Below are 21,494 nucleotides of genomic sequence, written 5' to 3'. Positions count from 1 at the left end.
TAAATTTCTATAGCAATTTTAATCTGTTAATCCTGACAAAAATTTAAAATAGATATAAAGTCAATCATTTAGTGCTTGCCTATTAAAGTGTTTTTATACATGAAAAAGAACTATGTACATCTCAAAAGACTTCCAGTTTTAAACCACTCATCAACTTTACTTATGAAGGCGCATCTTGGCTTGTGGACCTTTAAGGCCTTTGTATTTCTATCCCCATTGTTCTCATTCTTGTGTTGGCAACAGGTAGAGAAATGGGAGGGGGAGTGGTGCTGGTGGAGGATGGAGAAAGTGTGTGAATCTGTTCAGGTATCACATTCCAAATAATTCAACATGGTTTGAGTTTAAAGCTCTCTCACACACCTCCTTCTCGTTTATTCACACATGGTATCCTGAAATAATTTATGTCTGTGATTTTTGAAAGTTGAGTGTTCATCAATATACTAATATTCAAAAACAGTATACGTACCACAATTTGTTCCCACACCTCACAGTGACAGGGAGCAGAATAAGGCCTGGATATAGGACTCACACTAGGCTGAAAGCTTTCTCCAGAATATACTGCCTGAATAGTCTGTGCATACGTGCATATATGCCCCCCCCGGTGTGTGTGTGTGTGTGTGTGTGTGTGTGTGTGTGTACACACAGGCAAAGGTGAGAGTGTAAGCAAGAGAATGCTTGTGTGTGCACGCAAGTCAAGATAAACACATTACAAACCAAGGTGAACAAGCTGGGGAAAATGTATACACAAATACTAACAACAATATGGTAAACTATGGCTTTTAGACATGGTTACAGTATTTCTAGACAAGGCTTCATTGTATTTTGTTTAGTAGCTGTTTTCAAAAGTAGCAAGAGGCAACCCACTCCAAATCAGTTATTCCAATCAATAAAATAAGGGAGATTAGATTAAAAAAACCACAAAAGACTGCTTAGAATTTAATAGAAAATTTTGGTCAAAATACTTGTTTGTAAAAGCTCTTTATCAGGTGTTAGGATTTCATGAGCATTTCTTTGCTTGCTTAAACCAACTTGAAATATAAAATAAAATAAAAAACCAAGTGTCATTTTCCTTAAAAGATGGAATTATTTTTGACTGCTAGTTGGTCATGATTCTATTTTCTTTGTTCAGTAAAACACTGAGCCATCAGAAAGTCTCACAGGGGCATATGTTCCACGTAGCTCTCTCCCTATACAGAAATGGGTTCACTGAGCTTTGGAACTTTTTATAGGTCAAGTACATAATGAGCTGAAGTAACAATCTCCAAATTAAAGTGCAGTAGATATCTTGAACTCCACACCCATTTTTATGACTTGGAAAGAAATTGAAGTGTTTCATAGCTCACAGAGCACTCATTTACAGCTCTTTTAAAAAAAACTTATTTCCTCTTCTGTTGGGTACAAAAATATTTAAATTAGCAAAAGCTAGCTGTATAAGAACTGGGGTATATTTAAGAATCAAAGAATTCTTGCTGTCTCAGATTCAAATTTATTGCGGTAAAACCTCTTTTAAAAAAAGTAGAGCTGTACAAAACATCTAAATGGAATTTATTAAAACAAAAATGTTGAGTTGAATTTGTTCGTATTTAAAAAATCTTTCCCAAAAATACATTGCTGAATATACAAACTATATAATCAAGTCATTTTAACGGTGGGGTTTGCAATGACAAAGAGAAAGCTAAAAATCTGCACATGGAGCTGCAACATACAAATGACTTGGTACCTTTGTAATACCACATAAATAAACTTCAGTGAAACAAAAATTATACTTTTCTGAAGTGGTTTGAAAAGAAATACTTAAATAGACATTAAACATCATCCACAGAGAGAGCAGGAATGTTTATCCTCGGCCGTGTGAAAAATGCCATTTTCTCTCTACAAAACACAAACATCAATTGTTAATGAAAGTAAAAAATAAGACTTCACTATTCAACAGTCAGAAAATAAAAAATCTATGTATGCCTTGTCATGTACAACTTCACAGAAGCCCTACAGTAAGACTTCCAAAACACTTTTGAAATAGTCATTCAGTGTGAACAAACCCAAAAGATTTCAATACAATAAATCTTACTGAACTATAGCTACCACAAAAGGCATTTTATCAAATCCCACACTGTTTTCTATTTGATAAGCATGCTACAGAATGTTATAGGTAGGTCATTCATTTAAAAACAAAGGGATCTGACAAGTAAGACAGTACTGTGTCACTGCCAGATAAGGACATCATAATAGGCGTCTGTTTTCAGAAAACACCATACAAGGTTGTGACTCATTATCAGAAGAGGACCATGATATGAGCATGACTACTTTGTTTCTACAGCCAAAGGTTTTTACGGTGCTGGTTAGTGAAGCTACATGATAGGGGTAATCCATGCACTTGAGCAAAATCTGCAACCCATTTTCCTACCTGAATGACTGCACCTCCAGAGGCTCCTTTCGACTCTGGCCTCGTAGCCTATGCACATCTTTAGCAGCTGCTCTCATCATTTTATTAGCTTTGAGCTCGCACTTACATTCGACTTTTTCCACCTAAGTGATTGAGGAATGAAGCCATTAATTTAAATAAAGGCACAATAGGTTCTTTACTAATCTGGCATCCTCTGTGTAAAACAAAACACTTCATTTCCATGTCCAACACAGGGCATTCAGGTGGGACTGATTTATTTTGAGCCATAAACCACCAAAGCTGTAAAAGAATCGAGAATGGGAGAGTGATTTCATGGGCACTATTGTTCCTACCAATGTGCCTAGAAAAAGCCTCCTTACCTCCGGCCACTTGCACCTGCTGCACACGGTCCTGTGAGCTTAACATAAATCCTACAATTCCATTCATAGGAACAAATACAGAGGTAGATGAGAGGGAAAGTATGTGTCTCCTCATATGCTTTTTGATCTGGTTTTCCAAACAGATAATTTTAAAAGATGTTTTAGCTGGAATCTAAAAGCTTTTTGATGTTTTGAGTCACTGACCTGCCAATTATGCTTGTAATGAACCTTCTGTCCCAAGTTACTGAAGCCTGACTAGCATCCTCCAGAAGTTAGGCATTTAGTGTTGCAAGTCACATGCTGTCAACAATCTCTGAGCAGAGATTTGGCAGGCATCTTCACTTTTGACTTTCAGGTGCCTCTTAAAAATCCTTTTATGACAACAGGGGTTGTTGTTGTTTTTTTTAAAAAAGTAGCCAGTCACTTTAATGATAGTTCTATTTTTAAAAATGTCTTTGTATTGCTATAAACCGCCCAGATATTTCGTGATAGGGCAGTACAGAAATTCTTGAATAAATCCATACAGGTCCCACTATGCAAATGTAATCCATTCCAGATAAATGGTTCATAAAGCGAGCCAATGATTTCCCTTGTTTCCAGTGGGGGAAATCCCACTGTGTATCCAACCAAGAAAAAAATGAGAGAGAGAAATCCATGGCTCCATCCCTTCCTTCCACCCTACCAATTGTAAGCCCAGCAGGGTGCTGGATGAGCTCACTTGACCATATTCAGGTCTTCCTCCCTATTACCTTTGAATTACAACCTTATGCCTTCAGACAGAGAACCTCATCAGAGGCTGCGTACATCTTTGGTTCCAGGGGTTCCCTGGTGCCCTTGGCAAGGAGCTGTATCAGCACGTCCCCCTTTCCCTGCACCCTTGGCAAGGATGGCCTCCACTCCAAGTCAGAGTGGAGAGGCGTGATTCTTGCCCCGCCCCCTGGGCCTACACCCTTGGTGGGGGCCAACGTACCCAACCCCTCAGTATATCTCTGTTTGGTTCATGTACACTTCCAGAGACAGATTTTGGACAATCAGGTGCAGATGATATGATGGTATTTCACCATGCCATACATTTCTTTGAGATGGGGCTGAAGAGGGCAAGACAAGACAATTCTGACTAGATCCACTGAGACAGAACCTGTTTTAAATCCCACTAAAATGACAAGTGCTGAAAAAGTACCTCAAAGATTCCAGCAGGTTTCACTACCAGAAGGAGAGCTTTTTTAAACACATCAAGGGTGGTATTCAGCTACAGTTTAGTCAGAGTGGGCCCACTGTAATCAACGGACCTAACTTTGTCATGTTCATTAATCACAATGGGCCTACACTGAGTAAAACATAATTGAAGTCTATTCCTTTGTTGAAAATTTAATTGATAATGAAAAAGCATTCTGTAGTCGAAGAATGACTTGCCTGTTTCTCTACTAGTCTCATCAACATCTGAAATTGTTCATCTTTGTCTATGCACCGGGGTAGTTCCTTTTCCCCCTGACTTTGAGCTTGCTCTAGCTGTTCCTTCAGCTGCTTGAGGACAGAGATCTCTTGAACCAGCTGGTTGTGCCAGGTCTTTGAAGCCTGCAAGTCCAATTCCAGATCCAGCGAGGTACGGATTAGACGCTCACCTCCAGTGGATCTAACAGAAGACTGAACAACAACGACAAAATATTTATTATAATGCTGAATTGTGATATCCTTTGATACACTTTGTCATGCTTAGAGACCTGAAATACTAATGGTTGCTGACACCAAACTGAAAATAATGGTTTGCATCCAGTGCAACAGGAATTCCATCTGCTCCTTCCCCATGCACCTCCAAAATATGCTCCAGAAGGTCTCCTAGTTCTCCAGAGCTGATTCTGAGAGTGCAAAGAGGGCTGGAGGGGGGAAGTGAGGAAGTGGAAGTTCTGTTGCCTGCACAGAAATCTCCTGCACCAGGGCAGTTGCAGCATTGGATGCATCCCAATATCTGTATGAGAAATGCTTCAGACATTCAGAAACTATGACAGCTTCAAAAATTATTCAGAACTACATGCCAAATGCTCCGCAATATAATTTCTATTTGACACATTAATGGAAACCGCAAAACACAAACCTTCAGTAACATCAAGAGCCGTTGATGTTAATATGCAAAACTGGAACAGGTCACACAAAGAACAGTTTTACTAATCGTTATTTTAAAAGAAACTAGGCTAGCTTGTGAAAAATGTATACAGCTCAACAACTGAATAAAAGAAAACAGCATGTAAGATTTAATTATTTTTACCCTTTTCATCCTGACACTTCGCCTCTCCACAGCATTTCGAACAAAGGGTGGTTTCTTGGATAGTGTTGAACTATCACTATCACTACGATTAAGCTGAAAAAGAGAAATGAACAAAGGCACTGAGATAGGAAAGTTGCTCATCTAAGGAGAGGTGACTACACAGGAAGTGGCTACAGCGGAGAACAACAGCACATACTTTCTATAGAGAAAGTCCTAGCCTCAATCCCTGGCATCTACAGGCAGGGCTGTAGAAAGACTCCTGTCTGAAACCTGCTTCCAGTCAGAATAGACAATACTGACTTAGATGGACCAATGGCCAGACAATATAAAGAAGTTTTTATGTTGCCAAGATACAGTTGTGTTGAGATGGGATTAGAATCTTAAAACAGTGCAGCCTCTAAGACTTGCATTGGGAAATAATTTGTTAAGGAGGGTTTATACCAACTGCTACTCTTCTTGAATGCAATAGAAGATGAAAAGTGAGTTCTGCAATGGGTTCTGCAGCCAAGCATGTCGACACAAGATATTTAGGATCAGGGTAATAGAATGCAAAAGACCTACGGTACTTATCCGTATTACTGAAATAAAATCTGCCTCACAACAAAAAATTATATTTGAATGTCCGCAGATTGTTCAGAGCAGCAGAAGCGTGACAGGATTATATTCCTAGAGTTGAAGTTCTTTGCCTTTGTGTTGTTTCAGGATGCAAGGGAAAGCCTTTATCTGTGTGACTTTTTATCCTGAACTCAGACAATGTTCCTTTGCTCTTGGGATACTCCTTCCAATTGCATATTCAAGGCACTCACTACATGCAGTGATCTGGCAACAAAGGAAGCAGCTTCATACTCCTTCTCCCTCCTTGAGGCATCAACTATCACACAAACAGTACTTTAATTTTTTTTAAAAAAGTGTTGTTATATTTTTGGAAGCCCCAATACATTCCATTCAGGGTAAGTAAATGGAGCAATATCTGGAAAACCCTTTAGTGCATCTCCTGTTCACTGCACTGAGCCATCCATCTATCTTGCCATGCCTGAATGCCCCCTGTCATGTGCTATTTGTTCCATGGCCTGTTGCCCAAAGGCCTGTCTTAAAAAACAAGATGATGCAATTTAGAGGTTTAGCCTAGTGCCGAGAGTTCAACTTGCAGCTAAATCAAAAGGAAAATTGATAGCTGGTGAGCCTAACAGTGTCTGAATTGGGAAGCAATAAGTGTATCAGACCCTGTTGTGCTTCATCACAGCAATAGGCAGCCTTGATGTGCAGAAGGAACACCTCGTTCCTCAGCAGAGCGAGCCCATGAGTCAATGAAAGGACCTTCCTGACAGTGTTTTCCTTGTTTGCTTCACAGGCTGAAGTTAAAGAGAGAGGTTATTTATAGTCCCGCCTGATCCTGTCTTCTGGAACTAATTAATTATGAATAAACATTTAATCAAAGAGGTGAACTTGGAGCATACGTAACAGATGGACTGGACATATTCAGCCATATCGTACCTAGTTGAAGGCACAATAGTTTTCATTTTCAAATTTACATTCTCCCTCTCACCTCCACCCTTCTCTATGTAAAGGTCACGCTGTTTTGAAAACACTTTATTCATTATTATGCCAGGATAAAATTGGCAGAGGTCCCACCCATGAGGTCTGTTATTAAGCATATTGGCCGGTGAGTCTATATGCTAAGTTTTTAAGAAAACAATACAGCAACACAGTAATAAAGAATCTAATTCAGGGTCAAGTGATTTAAAATAAAATAAAAAACACTTAAGGATATTTGTCACAGTTGTCGCCTAGCTTCTTTCCCAGTTCTAGAGAGACAGGGAAGACTATAGGAAGCAAGCTCTGGGGGTGAGATTAGAGTTCAGCCTATGTGTCGCAACGCAGGTAACTCTTGAGAAATTCTATGGTAAGTATAATTGAGTCAACTGCTATCTTTCAATGGACAGCCATCACATGCAATGAACTATTTATTTATATAATTAAGTAAATTTATATCCCACCCATCCTCTCAAAGGAGCCCTACACCTACTGAGATAAAAATTACAGAAAATGGACATGGTTCAAAACTCTGGGGAGACTCCCGTGAAAGAAGACAAAATCCCATGGGACTCAAAACTGGAAAATGACCTGAAATTGTGATCTCTTCGCTGATGTAAACATTTTCCAGCTCATGGAAGAGAACAAAACAACCCTTGCATATCTGAACCTCTATGAGTGCACACATTGCTACTGCTGGATGTACACAAACTGTTATGTACTGAAGTTCTCACCCTGAGCCAGCAGGGGGATACTGTAGATAGTTATGCAAATGAAGGATTGAAAAGTGACGTTCAGTGATTGGATAGTTTTGTATGCAAATGAAGGATTGAAAAGTGACGTTCAGTGATTGGATAGTTTTAGAAAATGGCAACAGTTACATTGTTCTGGAGCTCTATATAAGCAGGCTGACTGAGCTCCTCAGCTTAGTTCTGTTCCAGCTTACAAATAAAGAGCTGCTTTGGAAGAATCCCTGTGCCGTCTGATATGTTTGCCCACAACTTAACACAAACGACTCTTCTGTTAATGTTTAGATGAAAAGCTGCTCTACTGTCAAAAAGTGACAAACCAAATAGGTATGACTACAAAATTGAACTGATCTAACTCCTGCTGAAAGAAGAGCCGATAGTATACATGCAAGTTTCACTTAGTTTAGAAGGGTGATCAGGCATAAGATATACACATAACCTATTTACTATAATCCATACAGTCACTTTAGGCAGATACTGACCTAACAGAAATAGTTATATACTACCAGTTTTATTGATTGGTAGTATATGTAGTTCTATATGTTTTTCAGATCTTATTAAACATTATATCATATTGTGACTCACTTCACTATTTGTTGTAATTAAAGGGCACCATATAAATAAGTCAAATAAATAAATACAAGTAGGAGACAGTTTTATGATGTATTTCTTTAAATCTGAGTCAGCGAAATGAACAAACTAAATGATGTGCTTATGAATCTGTTTCCTTGACTGCCCATATTGGTAATTCTTTAATGAAAACATGTATTTTAAAATGCATTAATATAGGGTGCAATCCAGATAGATGAAACAACCACTAAGTGTTAAGGGATTTCTGAAGCTCCCTGAAAGAACACACCACTTTTGTTTAAATTCTCCCACATTCAAAAAGTGGGGGATCTGAAAAAGAAAGCAGAAGAGGCACATGTTCACTAATTTTTCCTACAGATTTCCCTTTTAAACAGTGGTTGCGCCAAATCCTCACACTTCTTTTTGCATTTGACAGAATTGAAAGCACAACTGGAGTTTCTATGGATGTGCTTCCAACAATTCCATATGTACATGTGGGTAGGGCGACTGGGTGTCCTCTGAATCATGGCTTGCAGTTTGCAACTTTTGTTTTAATTACTTCTAGGCCGTGGCATTTAATATTGGATTTCAGATGTCAATTTATCTGAGCGTCTTAGTGACATTTTCATCTACCTTTTACAAAAAGTGGGTATACGCTACCTATGAGTATTCTGTTCACAGACAGAGACAAGTGCTGTTTTCCTTACCCGACACACATACTGGCTCTGTGGTCCTGGAGAAAAGGTTTTGGAACGGATAATAGTGCTGCCTCTAACAAAAGGAGTTCGTAGAGGGTTAGAAGTTCTTTTATCTTTTGGACGAACTACTGCAGAAGATTGTGCAAGGCTCTCTGTGTTGGTCTCTTTATCCACCTACAATACAGATAGTTATTCGTAAGTTTATTTTTCTCCACCAAAGTGCCATCAATCTGTCTTACAGCTCTAAGGTTTGATTGACCGGGTGAATTCTGCACCTTTTTCTTCACTATATATAGGGCAGAATAATATTATAGTGCATTTCAGACATGAATCACTACCATCAAGTTTTAATTTAGAATCAGCACTTCTAAAAACACCACAGTACAGACACATACCATAATAAGAGAGAGAAAACATGAAAGTTAAAATCCAGCACAGAGTTAAACATATTTAAGGCTAAACTCATTCATTTCAGTGTCTCAAGTGCCCTGGGTTCTGTGTTGGAATTATGGACTATAAAATTTGTAAATACAATTTTATGTAAGAAATTAGTACTGGCTGGAAGTTGAGGGGGCAGGGTGCCAGAAGGAAATGACAGGTGAAACAGAATCCAGGAGCTCTCCTTGTAAAACTGCTAACATAGAAATATAAGCCTGTTCAACAACTTCCTAGATTTGCTTGAGAAAACAGATAACTGTGCATGGAAGCATGAACGTAACCTGGTTTGCCTATGCAAATATTTGTTTGTGCTGCCAAGGTCATACAGGTATACTGCATTCTTTGACAGCAATATATTTGGGCAGAGTTTGCTGGCCTGATTCACCATATCTCATTACTGGAGACTTACATGATTCTCTTCTAACAACAAATCAGGAACTTTCAACTAGTTCGGAATGTGAAGTTTCACCCTACAGTAAGAGTGCTACAGAAGCTACTTAACTCACTTGGCAATAATGTTTGCAGGCTACAGTGAAAAACAAAACAAAACAAACATCAGACCCAATACTGAATGTCTCTCGCTTCCTCCCTTCTTACCTTCTGTATGCCAAATGCTTGTATTCTACTATTTCCCCGATGCATTCACAACTAAGCATGTGCTGTGTGAAGCCTAGTAACAATTCATAAGCAAATGGAAAACAAAAAAGCTCAATTCCATCATGTTAGAGGTGAAACAAGGGCACTGCAGCAACAACATAGTGCTTAAGTCAGCTTGTCCTTCTAATCACCTGCTTACATAGGACTTTGTGTTCCTTGTGCTTTCTTTACCTTGATGGCTGCTGACTCAGCCGGTGACAAGGATGTGGTCTCTTCTGTTTCCCATATTGCCCTTCCACTATAAAACCCTCCTCCTCCTCCTCCTTCTTCTTCTTCTTCATTTTCACTGTTGCCATCTTGCTCAGCGTCTTCTTCATCTTGCCTGTTACATAACAAAACTTCACTGTGAATAGGCAAAGCACCCTTGGAACACCAACCCTAAGAGCTTTGGCAAAGCTAACAGTATTCTCAGACAAAGTGAGCATAATTTCTACAGCACTATGAGATGCACCGCAATGCTATATAATACAGTGGTGTGAGCACGCTACTAGTTAAAGGGAGAATAAATTTGGGCTTATCAGTGTGATACACCACATTCCACGGCATACCTTATTCATCCTTTGTGAGGTCCTAAAAACAACAACTCAGAGCTACTACCCAGGAAGAGAAACCCCAAACAATCCTTCCACATGGTGTCACTGCATGCAGCAAGCTGTACTGTTTGTACTAGGACTTATCACATTAGTCATCTTGGTTGCATGGAATATAGTCATCAGGGATATGAGTCACCAATTGTGAACACACTTCACTATACTGGGTTGATTCACGCAGTTTAATACAAATGTTGTGCGCTTCCATGTCAATATGCAACAAAGGTCTGTATGAGTTGAGCTTAGCCCAAGCCCAAGAGGTTATAAACAGAACATTTAGAATGAGTATTTCACTTGCCTTATACGTATGAATAAAGTGATAATCAGACACAATCTGGCTCAAAAGAGCAATCACACAGATTCTTTTTTGAACTTAATAAAAGCACAGCTCCAGCATTTCTGGGAACACCTTAGCAGGTTTTTTTAGCTAACTAATTTAAACAAATTAAACTGATTAGGCTATACTCTGTTGCGACACACTAATAATGGAATAAACTAGAACCTATGCATTCAATTTAGGTAAAAAAATAAAATGCAGTTTCTTCAAAAATTAGAAGTGTAAAGGTTGACTTCTAAAAGTTAAGAATTTAACTTTTAACCTTGTTATCTCCTTCATTTCTGAAAAATGAAAAATGGTTAGAGAGAAATATTCTTCTATGGGGAATTCAGGGAAGGGTATGTGCAAAATTGTTACACAATAGCGACAAAACCTTTTGATTACATGTTGTTACCTTAAATTTAACTCTTTCCTTTTTAATATTATCATAAAAGCCCATAGAAACTACAGCACTGTAGTGTTGTAATATAACAGCTTCATATCACTTACCAGTTCTCACTAGTAAGTAAAGTGCTCCTGCTTTCTTCTAGCTTTTTCTCTACAGCTTCGAGTTCAACAGCAGTCTGTTCCAGCAGTGCAGATACAGAGTCCTGTGGGGAATGAGTTAATGACATTGTTATTTCTTAATGTCCATTTAGTTTCAACAGAAGCTATCATTACTGAAACCCAGAGAATAGTATTCTGCCAGCTAAGTACACAGTTTAGTGAAAAACAAAAGCTTCACATTTTCTGAGAGGAGTTACCATATTTTTCTGTGTGTAAGACACCCCAGTGTATAAGATGATCCCTATTTTTTTGAACCCAAAATTAAGAAAACAAAACCCTAAAACAGAAGTGAAAATCCCGACCATCGACGACAGCGGCAGAAAGTTGTTGATATGTTTTTTGGCCAATTGCCCTCAAAATTTCCAGCGTGAGGTACATGCAGTGGTGCAGAAGTAGAGGCGGCGGCCCCCCCTCGGGGCTGCAGGGAAGTGATGGGCAGGAAGCTCCCAAGCAGGATGCCAAGGCCCACTCTGTGCCAGGCCATGCAGTCAAGTAAACCAAGCCGAGGAAGGCGGGGAGCGGGGCGGGGTGGGGGTTTGAGGGAGAAAGAACAAAGGAAAGAAGGGTGAGCAGAGGTAGCCGAGGCAGTGGCTGCTCTCCCTCTGGTGGTCGAGCTAAGAGTGGCTGCAGAAGGTGAGCTAGCTGCCAGCCCACAGCCAGCAGGGAAAGGAGAAGGAGGGGATGGTGGCAGGAGGGAGTGCCTCAGCCTGCCCAAGCCAAAATCCCAGACATTTGCTTAAATATTTTAAAAAATCCCCCCAGATGCCCACGTTCTGTGTATAAGATGGGAATTTTTAAACTATTTTTTTGAATACCAAAACTCTTGTGCTATACACGGAAAAATGTGGTATATTTCAGACCCACAAATCTGAGGTTTTGTCTTCTATCCTAGTGTGGCTTGTGCAAAACATCTTCATTCATAAGTTATTACCATTTTTTCAGTGCAGGGTAGTTTGGAACAGACATCATCTTGCTTATTTTTACTTTGCGCCTGCAGGTATTTATAGCTAAGGAGGTTATACCAACGCGTTGACCTCTCTCCAGATTTGCAAGTCTCAGCGAGGCTAATTTGTGCACCTCCCTGCAGAAACAACAACAACAAAAAAAAAAACAGCAATGGACATCTTCATAACATTCAAATAGGAATGAAAACATATGTTGAGAGAAATGCATGGCCTTGAGGTACGTATATAATTTTCCTTCCCTTGCAATTTCTGCATTACACAGATAACAATTTCCATAACTGCAGCAGCACCTTTTTCAGCTGCCAGCCCCACAGTGGGGAAGTCACACCGGCAGTATCTACAAGCATGCCTGGCAAGACCAGTTTGCAGAAATAGCACTTCGGCATGAGTGCAACCCCTGCTTCAAGCGCCATGGGTGCTCCCAGGATATTTGTGTTGGGATCCACTTTTGAATATCAACTGACCCATGCAGACACACAAATAAGTCGTTTCAGTAAGCACTGCCTGCTGCATCTGCCGGCAGTCCCATATGCTCCCAAAGTGCTTGTGAGGGTACCATCATTAAGAGAGAACAAAATGAAAGTGTGCAACCTTATGGCAAGAACTTGAAGTCATGCTTTCATAAATTCATTGTGACAGAAGAAGACCAGTGCTAAAAATAGCAATAGATAGTTGATATATCAAAGACATCACATATATCTGTAATTTTTGTTCTGCTTAGCTTTTATTAACAGTTTTATGCTAGCTTCATGTTTATAGTCACTACTATTATAACAATCTACAAAAATGCAACTGCAACACCCTGGCTAATAACTGTTAGTGAATATATAATCGGTTATGATGTCATTCAAAATATACGAATAAGCCACTTCAATATGATGTATACATCATACAACACATCTCACAAAATATACAAATAACTACAAGTTGTTATATGTATCAGAGTCAAACAAAGAATCAAACAAATCAATGAACAGTGAGGAATGCCAAGCCGTCTCTCAAAGGAAGACGTTTCTCTTATGACAGACGTCTCTATTATAACGGGCTGCAATCTTAAGCCCATATACCTGGGAACAAGCCCCATGGGACTAAATGGGACTTGCTTTTGAGTAGACATGGTTAGGATTACAGCTCTAGTTGTTTAATATATGAGCTTGTTTTCATTGCTTTGCGGTTTGTATTATCCTTGTATCAATAAACACTGATACAAATACCTTAAAAGGAGAGATATAACTGCATTAAATAAATAATAAATAAATTTATTACTTTCCAGAAAATAGTAACAAAGTTCTGTCTGGTAATGTAATAGTTATACAGGGAACCCTAACTATCAGTCAAATGATAGTTTAAACACTAAAAGCATTAAGCCAACAGCATAAACAAACACTAACCAAGCATTCTTCAAGGTGGTACTTATTCAAAGCGCAGACATCAATCCTTAATGTCTTCTGTCGTAATACAGAATAAGGGATTGCAACGCAAAATAATTCATTGTAAATTAGATTGTCTGATGCTTCCATTAGGCTTGTGCGGAACAAACAGCTTGTGCTTTCAGAAGAAGGAAGAATAGCCACACGAACACTCCTGTTGAAAAATAGCTATAATCAGCATTATTTACTTTACAAGCATATGTGGAGGATATTACAGTTCAGCACAGTATCCCCACACAAGAACTTAGCATAAGCAACAGGATCAATCCCAAATATAATAGTGAGCACTATGCTGCTGTATACTTGCCCTGAAACAGTAGCCATATAGTAGGCGCTGCTATTTTACAACGTCTAATTATTTCAGCAGGGTTTCTGTTGGATATCTATTATACAGAGCTGGCAAGATGAAATATATTAAAGTTCATTTATTAGCATAATTTAGTCAGAAATTAAAGATAGGAAGATTGTGTACGAGCTACAGGCATGTGAAAATATCTGGGAAAGACTGTCTAAAAACCTCTGCTTCTGTCTTGGATTATTTTCTCCCATCTTTTGTACACAAACAGAAGAGAGACAGAAAACTGTGATGAGCCAAATAATCTACATAAAGCAAACAACAGCTTGCTGAAATTCCCTTGTGGGAAGACATTAGGACAGATAATTTTCCAGTTTCCCAGAACTATTTATTACTATTCTTTTACAGAGAAAAACATTTACAAATAGACTATAGTCAGATAATGCATGCATTAATCCATTAAACCATTTATTAACTCCAGTTTATGCTTAATCTTGACTCGGAACTACTATAGTTAATTTCCTCTGCTTCTGAGAAAATATTTTCAAGACAAGTACTCTTTAAAAGCAAACCAAGCTGGGTCAGTTAATACTTTTAACATTTGCGGCTTTGCTTGTATGTGCTCCATGGAAGTTTCCGTCTAACTTTTGTATTTCACAGAGGCTTCTTCTGTACCAGATGAACTATTCAATGAGGACAGATAGAAGGACAATCTGTGGTTGTTACAGCTACCAAACCCCATGCTCTGCTAAGTCCTGTACCAGGGGGAGTGGCTGGAGGAAAAGAGGTTTCCCAGCATTACAGCGGTGTACTCCCCTCTTCCACCCCACTCCTTAAACTGGGTGTGTGTCAGATGAATGGGAACACTTTGGATCCATCACTACTGGAATTATGATTCAGCAGAGCATCCAATTATACCAATATATACCACTGCATTGCGAAATATACCATCCTATTTCCTGTGTATGGGTTGTTTCCAATGCTAGTGAAAGAACTTCGAAGAAGAAAAGCACACCAAGAACTCAGGCCAGTGTAAGTTTCAATGGTGGGAGTGGTCCCTACTCACAAATCAATAGTAACAAAAACTAATCCATTCAGAAGTATGTATTCTGACAAGGATTACAAACTCAAATAGAGATGGAAACTTACATTGGCCTGAGTTCTTGGTGTGCTTTTTTCTTGGTATATTTAATAACAAGAACTCCAACTTATTTTAAGTGAAAGAACTTCTGCATCTGCAATAGGACTTCCTCTTCCCCATCCTGCACACACTCACCCCACTTTGCTTTGGGTTTCCCACTATCCCTCCAGAGTGATTTTTTTGGGGGGGGGGCGTTAGGGGTGTGCAGGAAGTGGGGTGGAAGTCCCATTGCACAAGCAGAAGTCATTTATGCTAGATAGAGTAGTTTGCTGTTTGGTTCCTCACACAACAGGATAATAAGTAGCCATAATGTTCAATTATGGAGATTATACCCCAAAAGAGTGATGTAGCGGTCAAAATGTGGAAACTCTATTTCGTACATTTGGAAGCACTGTTCTTTTCATTTCAAGTTAAATTGTGAGTGCATTCTGGGAGTGGGGACTTTAATTTAATATAGTTTTGTACCTATAAAGCACTATAGCTGACTTAACAAGTGCAATCCTATACAGTGGAACCTTAGTTCTTGAATGCTTTGGTACTCGAACATTTCGGCTCCCGAATGCCGAAAACCTTGAAGTAACTGTTCCGGTTTTCAAACGTTTTTCGGAAGCCAAACATCTGACGCAACTGTCGGTTATTGTTTCTGAGGCGTCTTGCTTTTCAAACATTTCGGACGCTGAACAGACTTCTGGAATGGATTACATTTGAGAACCAAGGGACCACTGTATATGTCTGTTCAGAACCAAGTCCCTCCCATGTTCAATGGTGCTTACTCCCATGTAAATGTGTATAGGATTGCAGCTCAACAAGACTCCTTAACTAAAGTTTAGGGTAACAACAACATAAACAACAACAAACAGTTTTACTTCACAACTGAAGTAAGCATATTTGGGATATCACACTTGCAAGCAATAAAATGGATCCTTTATGAGCTGGTCAATTGCCTTCATAACAAATTAGCCCAAAGACAATGAATCTGCAAAAGCACACAGGAATGAAACAAATTTTAGAAAATAATTCCAATTTCCCATGCCATATGCTAAAGTTGGCACTTATCTATCTTTTGATTGTTAGCTTATTCAATACTGATTTCTCTGTCTCCCTCTCCCCCTCTCCTTCCCACAATCATATACAGGCATGTCTAGCATGTCATTCCACTTACTTACACTTTCTGGTCTTGCTGTGACAGGAGAACAGGCAAATTATTCATCTGGGCAACTAATATTGCAAACTGCTTATTTTTCTCATCATACCTAAATTGGAAAATAAAGAGAAAATATAACTGTAGGCAGTGCTGGAAATGACCCTAATCACAAAAGAGGTTGTTGATATTCTAAGACACTTCCTGATTTTCAGACCTGTGTACTCTTAGACTAGCCAAAAACAGTAGAACTCACTTCTGAGAGCACACACACAGGATTGGACTACAAGTCTACAACCACAAGAATATTTACCACCAAACACAGTGGGATTTAATTTAAGTAATTAACTTTAGGATTAGGGAGAGACAAAATTGCTAGATGGAGTAACAATACTTTTTGGCAAATCAGAATTGATTTACTCAGGGGTCCATTAAAATGCAAAATAGGACTGGGAAATTCACTTTCTGCCTATAAAAGTGAATACAAACGTTTAACATTGTTAACAATATGGTGGAGGGAAATGTATCAAAGCAGGCAGCCCATCATGCAGTTAGATTTCCCCCACGATTTACACTATGCTGAAATAAGCAAGGGATACTGTATTAAGAAGTACCAGAGGCCTGTACTCTAAGGTCCTGTCATCAAGTCAGCAATATTCCCCCATCAACACCACAGATACGCAAATCCAAAAAATATTTTTATGCCATTTATTTAACTAAATATTACATGAAATGTTGAACACTGAAAGTTATTTGCACAATATAAAAGACTCCAGAGTGGGAGAAATATTGGAAATGAATTAAGATATTAGTTCAAAACACTGGAGAAATAACTCAGCTTACTTCATTGAAATTTGAACTTTAGCAGTCTTAGTTGCATCTTCATTGTCAAACACAACAGCTTCTGGCACACAAGGCCTGGAAAAAAGAGAACATTTAGATGGCTTAATGTCTGCAATACTGGGGTTGAGTTGGGCAAATCATTCCACAAAAACAATTACTGTATTTTTCCATGTATTCCATCTCCCCTCATTTTCTTAAAATTGAGTCCGCAAAAATAGGGGGAGGTCTTATACATGGGGGTGTCTTATAGATGGGAAAATACGGTAAATCCTGGAAGCTCCCTTGTTGCACTGTCTGATTTGGTTAGGATGTATACCATGTAATACATAAGAGTACCTTTGCACAGATGCTTCGTACACTCCACTGTCTCCAGCCACAGACTCATCTGACACTGCAGCTGATACACAGGCTGTCTTCAGCGCAGCTCCTTCAACCATACTTACACCTACAAAAACAGAGGGAGGAAAGGAAAAGCAGTTTTGATCATTTTTATCATGAGTTGGATGCATCAGCAAGTGAAAGACTAATCCTTAATTTGTATGTTGTTATCCCCTCAAAAAGAACCCTTTATTTAGACAACAGACAGAACTTTAAAAATGTTTGCAACCAAGTCTGTTATATTGGGAATTAAAAAACTTTGCCTAAGGCAGGGGTAGCCAATGTTGAGCCCACCAGATGTTGGATTAAAATTCCAATCTTCCCTGGCCACTGGCCAGAGTAGCAGGTATGAGTCTACCAACATCTGAAGGGCAGCGTGTTGACTACTCTGACATAAAGTCTTGGAGAAGTGCTGCAGATAGACGGTACTGAGTTAGAGGAACCAATGGGCTGACTCAGTATACACCACTTTCATATGCTAAGATCAAGAATGTTTTTTAAAAATAGATGTCAGTTGTGCAGATGTCCTGCAGAACAGACAAAGAGATGATCAGGTAAATAAGACAAGGCCAACACAGCATAAGACCCAGCAAGTCAAATGCAGCCAGCCAATTACAGAAGTTCTGTACATTGATTGTCAAGACAGTATGTGAGCCCACTGCAAATTAATTCTTGGCCTCAATTGTTCTACTATCTTAAGACAGTGGCATGTTCTACAACTCACCTTCATGCCTCTTACCCTAAGCTGCTCATTACTGGTAATACTTCTCTACATGGGACCTACAGATTTGCAGTCTTTTAAGAATGCAACCTTTGTGGCTTCTCAAGAAAATCCAGTAAGTGTGACAGAAATTATTCTAATTAAATATTTTCCCAATGCAGGTTCATTCTATCTCCTGCCCCCCCCCCTTAAAGCCCTACTTCATTATTATTTTTAAAAATCTGGATGATAGTTTTTAACTGCACAAATTCCATTCTTCAAGTTAATTAAACTAGATAAAAGATACTGAAATTGGGGAGCAGAAAAGGCTTTGGGAAAAAAAACACTAAAGAAGGGGTGTTGGAGATTTGGGGAATATGCTATTTAGTTCTACTTACAAGAACATGTGAGGACACATGATCCCAGGAGGCCAGGCGGTAACTCAATCATGCAGCTTTTGCGCTACTCTAAGCTGTGTGAGCAGAACCCAGGGAGTGGATGCTTTCCTCATTACTGCCCTGAAATAAACTACCTGTGGTGATTATTATGTCTGCTGACTGAATAACAACCCCAAATCACTTAATCTGCTTAGCGCCTTATAGCTTTCACTTTAACAGCCGCAGCCATTCTCAAGGAGCCAAGAAAGGTTAAGACTAATTACTAGCAAGATCTAATGGGAATAATAACCATTTCATACTACAAATGTGGCCATTGCTCAAAAGAGAAGGAAAAAGCTCAGGGCACCGTGTTAAAGGCAAACACCATTCCAGTATCTTTCCTTGATCAGGGTTATGTGACCCATTAATATGTTGCTTACTTAACACAACAAAACCTTAGAGATACTAACTGAAATTCTACTTGGTGCTCTTTCACAGATTAGCAAGTAAGTCTATAGGGTAGGTGGACTGTGCAATACCTAAAGAGTTCCAACATGCCAGTCGTTCAGCAAGCTCACAAAATAAAAGCTCTGTGGCCATCTTGTTGTGGACTCTTTGACATCATTTTGTGAGTCATTTTGGACTCAAAGCTGTCCATGGAGGCTCAGGTCAATTCTTATGTCCAGGGCAGCTGTCTATCAACTCTACCTGGTATGCCGGCTAAGACCCCACCTTCCAGCAGACTGACTCACCAGAGTGGTGCATGCTCTGGTTATCTCCTGCTTGGACTACATGGGGCTACCTTTGAAGGTGACCCAGAAACTACAACTAATCCAGAATGCGGCAGCTAGACTGGTGACTAGGAGTAGCCACCGGGACCATATAACATTGGTCCTAAAGGATCTTTATTGGCTCCCAGTGCATTTCTGAGCACAATTCAACGTGTTGGTGCTGACCTTTAAAGCCCTAAACGGCCTTGGCCCAGTATACCTGAAGGAGCGTCTTCACCCCCATAATTCAGCCCAGACACTGGACTTCTGCTGGTTCCTTCACTGCGAGAAGCAAGGTTACAGGGAAACAGGCAGAGGGCCTTCTTGGTTGTGGCACCCTCCCTGTGAAACACTCTCCCTTCAGATGTCAAGGAAATAAACAACTATCTGACTTTTATAAGACATCTGAAGGCAGCCCTGTATCAAGAAATTTTTAATGTTTGATATTTTAGTATTTTCTGATATGTGCTGTGAGCCACCCAGAGTGGCTGGAGAAACCCAGCCAGATGGGTGGATATAATAATAATAATAATAATAATAATAATAATAGTTGTTGTTATACAAGCAGCAATCCTAATGCCACGCTACTTTAAAAAGAGTCACTGACAACAGGATGGTTGTCTGAATCCGCCTAGAGTGTGGAGTCTACATACAGATTTGATGCTGCTGCTTGATTAAGATTTTAGAATCCTTTGAACTCATAAACTGTGTACCGTTTTGTTGTGCTAAATGGAAAGCAGTATATAAAACATTTCCATAAAAGAAAGAAATAACTAAGTTGCAGTGTTATTTCTCTTTCAATTAGAAACAGTTGTGCCAAAAGCAAAGGTTGTTGCTTTTATGTTTGACCAACTCCTCTCCCACTTTCAAGAACATATTGTAGTTTCAGTCACAGAGCTATTTGTGTGTGAGCGGGGGATGGGGGAGGGAGGGAGAGAGATCTGCTGAATGAATAGACACTTGCTTATGGATACCAAATACATTAAATGTATCTTCTTTCTGGACATTAATAACAAAATTTCACCTCCACTAATGTCTCCACATATGATGGTTAGTATATCTAAAAAGTTTTTTTATTTTTACATTTGTTCCTTGCTTTACAGGTTGTTTTATTTTTAAAAGTATTGTTAAATGAAATCAGTTTTAAAAGGGGAAAAATAATTTGGCTCAATGTGAGGAGGTGGCCAATAGTCACTCTACCTTGGTCTAGATGTTTGACCCCAGTCTTAGATTCTTCCACTCTGTACTTCCTGCCACTTGCAGTGTTTAGACTAAGTTCAGAAAGACCACTGTTTATTTCAGTATCTTCAAAATCCATTTGACCCGTGAAGGTATCGCCTGTGAAGAATGGGTCCATCACTAGTGGTGAACAAGGTGGAGAGGGAGAAGAGAGAGATGACCTTGGAGACAAAGAAGTCAATGATTTTGGGGTCCCAGATAAGGATCTCAGGGCCTGAAAACGGTTAGCAACGTCAGTTTTCTGAGTTTTCACCACCTCATTCTCATGGATAGTAGTGATGCAGCCTGAAGGCCGAAAACCAGTGGCTTTCTCCAGAAGCAACATGTCCATTTTGCTCTGGTAGTCAGAGTCCAGCTGCTCAAACTGTTCATTGTACAGATCAGTAAAGCTGGCTGAGGTTGAAGAATCCTGGCTTGAGGTGACCAGAGAGCCCCTGCTGGATGCAAGAGAGCCAGGACTGCTGCCAGAAGACAGGGAAAGCATGCTAGATGACAGGCTGCAAAAAAAGAGAGAACAATATATCTGAGATGAAAGGTGCAACGAAGAGTGTGGCATAGCAGCTGGAGTGTCCTAACTAGTACCAGGGAGACCTAGGTTCAAATTCCCACCCAACCACAGTTTGTAAGTCTAAGCCACTAATGGGGTTGTTGTGCAGGATAAGGAGAGACATTACCTTGAGCAGGACATAAATTGAGCGAAGCGACAACAAATGCTTAAGTCTTAATTAAACAGACTCCGGAACTTTGTGTGCTGGGAAATCCATCAGATTCCCACTTCTTGATGACCTTCCATTGTCATGCAAAAACCCATCTTGTTCCAATGAATATATATGATATCTCAAACTCACTCTCTCTCTCTCTCTCTCTCTCTCTCTCTCTCTCTCTCTCTGTGTGTGTGTGTGTGTTGATGCTTCATTTTGTTTGAATAATATTTAAAATGAGAAAAAAATTATTTAAAAACAATTATCAACTGCTTCCTATTATCAACTGCTTTTAAAAAAACAGCCTAAATGCAATCAAAAAGCAAGACAGAAATATTTGAAGTAAATGAAATAAATACAGATGCATTTT

General features: G+C 39.4%; 1 protein-coding gene across 3 annotated transcripts in view; it reads right to left on the bottom strand.

The window, feature by feature from the left end:
- Positions 1 to 21,494, bottom strand: part of WWC1 (WW and C2 domain containing 1) — an 82,107-nt gene continuing 60,613 nt past the window's right edge. Inside the window, exons 11-23 of one of the 3 annotated variants that reach the window (XR_014559345.1) lie at positions 20,385 to 20,920; positions 17,296 to 17,404; positions 16,960 to 17,034; positions 16,142 to 16,228; positions 13,501 to 13,693; positions 12,076 to 12,225; positions 11,088 to 11,188; positions 9,843 to 9,993; positions 7,569 to 8,750; positions 5,027 to 7,270; positions 4,177 to 4,407; positions 2,405 to 2,526; positions 1 to 1,872 (exon numbers count right to left, since the gene is read on the bottom strand). Coding sequence is in view for 1 of the 3 variants with exons in the window: in XM_083718852.1 (XP_083574978.1) it covers positions 1,806 to 1,872; positions 2,405 to 2,526; positions 4,177 to 4,407; positions 5,027 to 5,119; positions 8,586 to 8,750; positions 9,843 to 9,993; positions 11,088 to 11,188; positions 12,076 to 12,225; positions 13,501 to 13,693; positions 16,142 to 16,228; positions 16,960 to 17,034; positions 17,296 to 17,404; positions 20,385 to 20,920 (2,080 nt within the window). In the remaining 2 variants the exon portion in view is untranslated. The remainder of the gene's footprint in view (positions 1,873 to 2,404; positions 2,527 to 4,176; positions 4,408 to 5,026; positions 7,271 to 7,568; positions 8,751 to 9,842; positions 9,994 to 11,087; positions 11,189 to 12,075; positions 12,226 to 13,500; positions 13,694 to 16,141; positions 16,229 to 16,959; positions 17,035 to 17,295; positions 17,405 to 20,384; positions 20,921 to 21,494) is intronic. The other 2 variants (XR_014559346.1, XM_083718852.1) reach the window with 2 other exon arrangements.

The sequence above is a fragment of the Podarcis gaigeae genome (assembly GCF_964106915.1).
Source record: "Podarcis gaigeae genome assembly, chromosome: 2".
NCBI classification, from domain to species: Eukaryota; Metazoa; Chordata; class Lepidosauria; order Squamata; family Lacertidae; genus Podarcis; species Podarcis gaigeae.
This window is presented reverse-complemented; position numbering and strand designations above follow the sequence as displayed.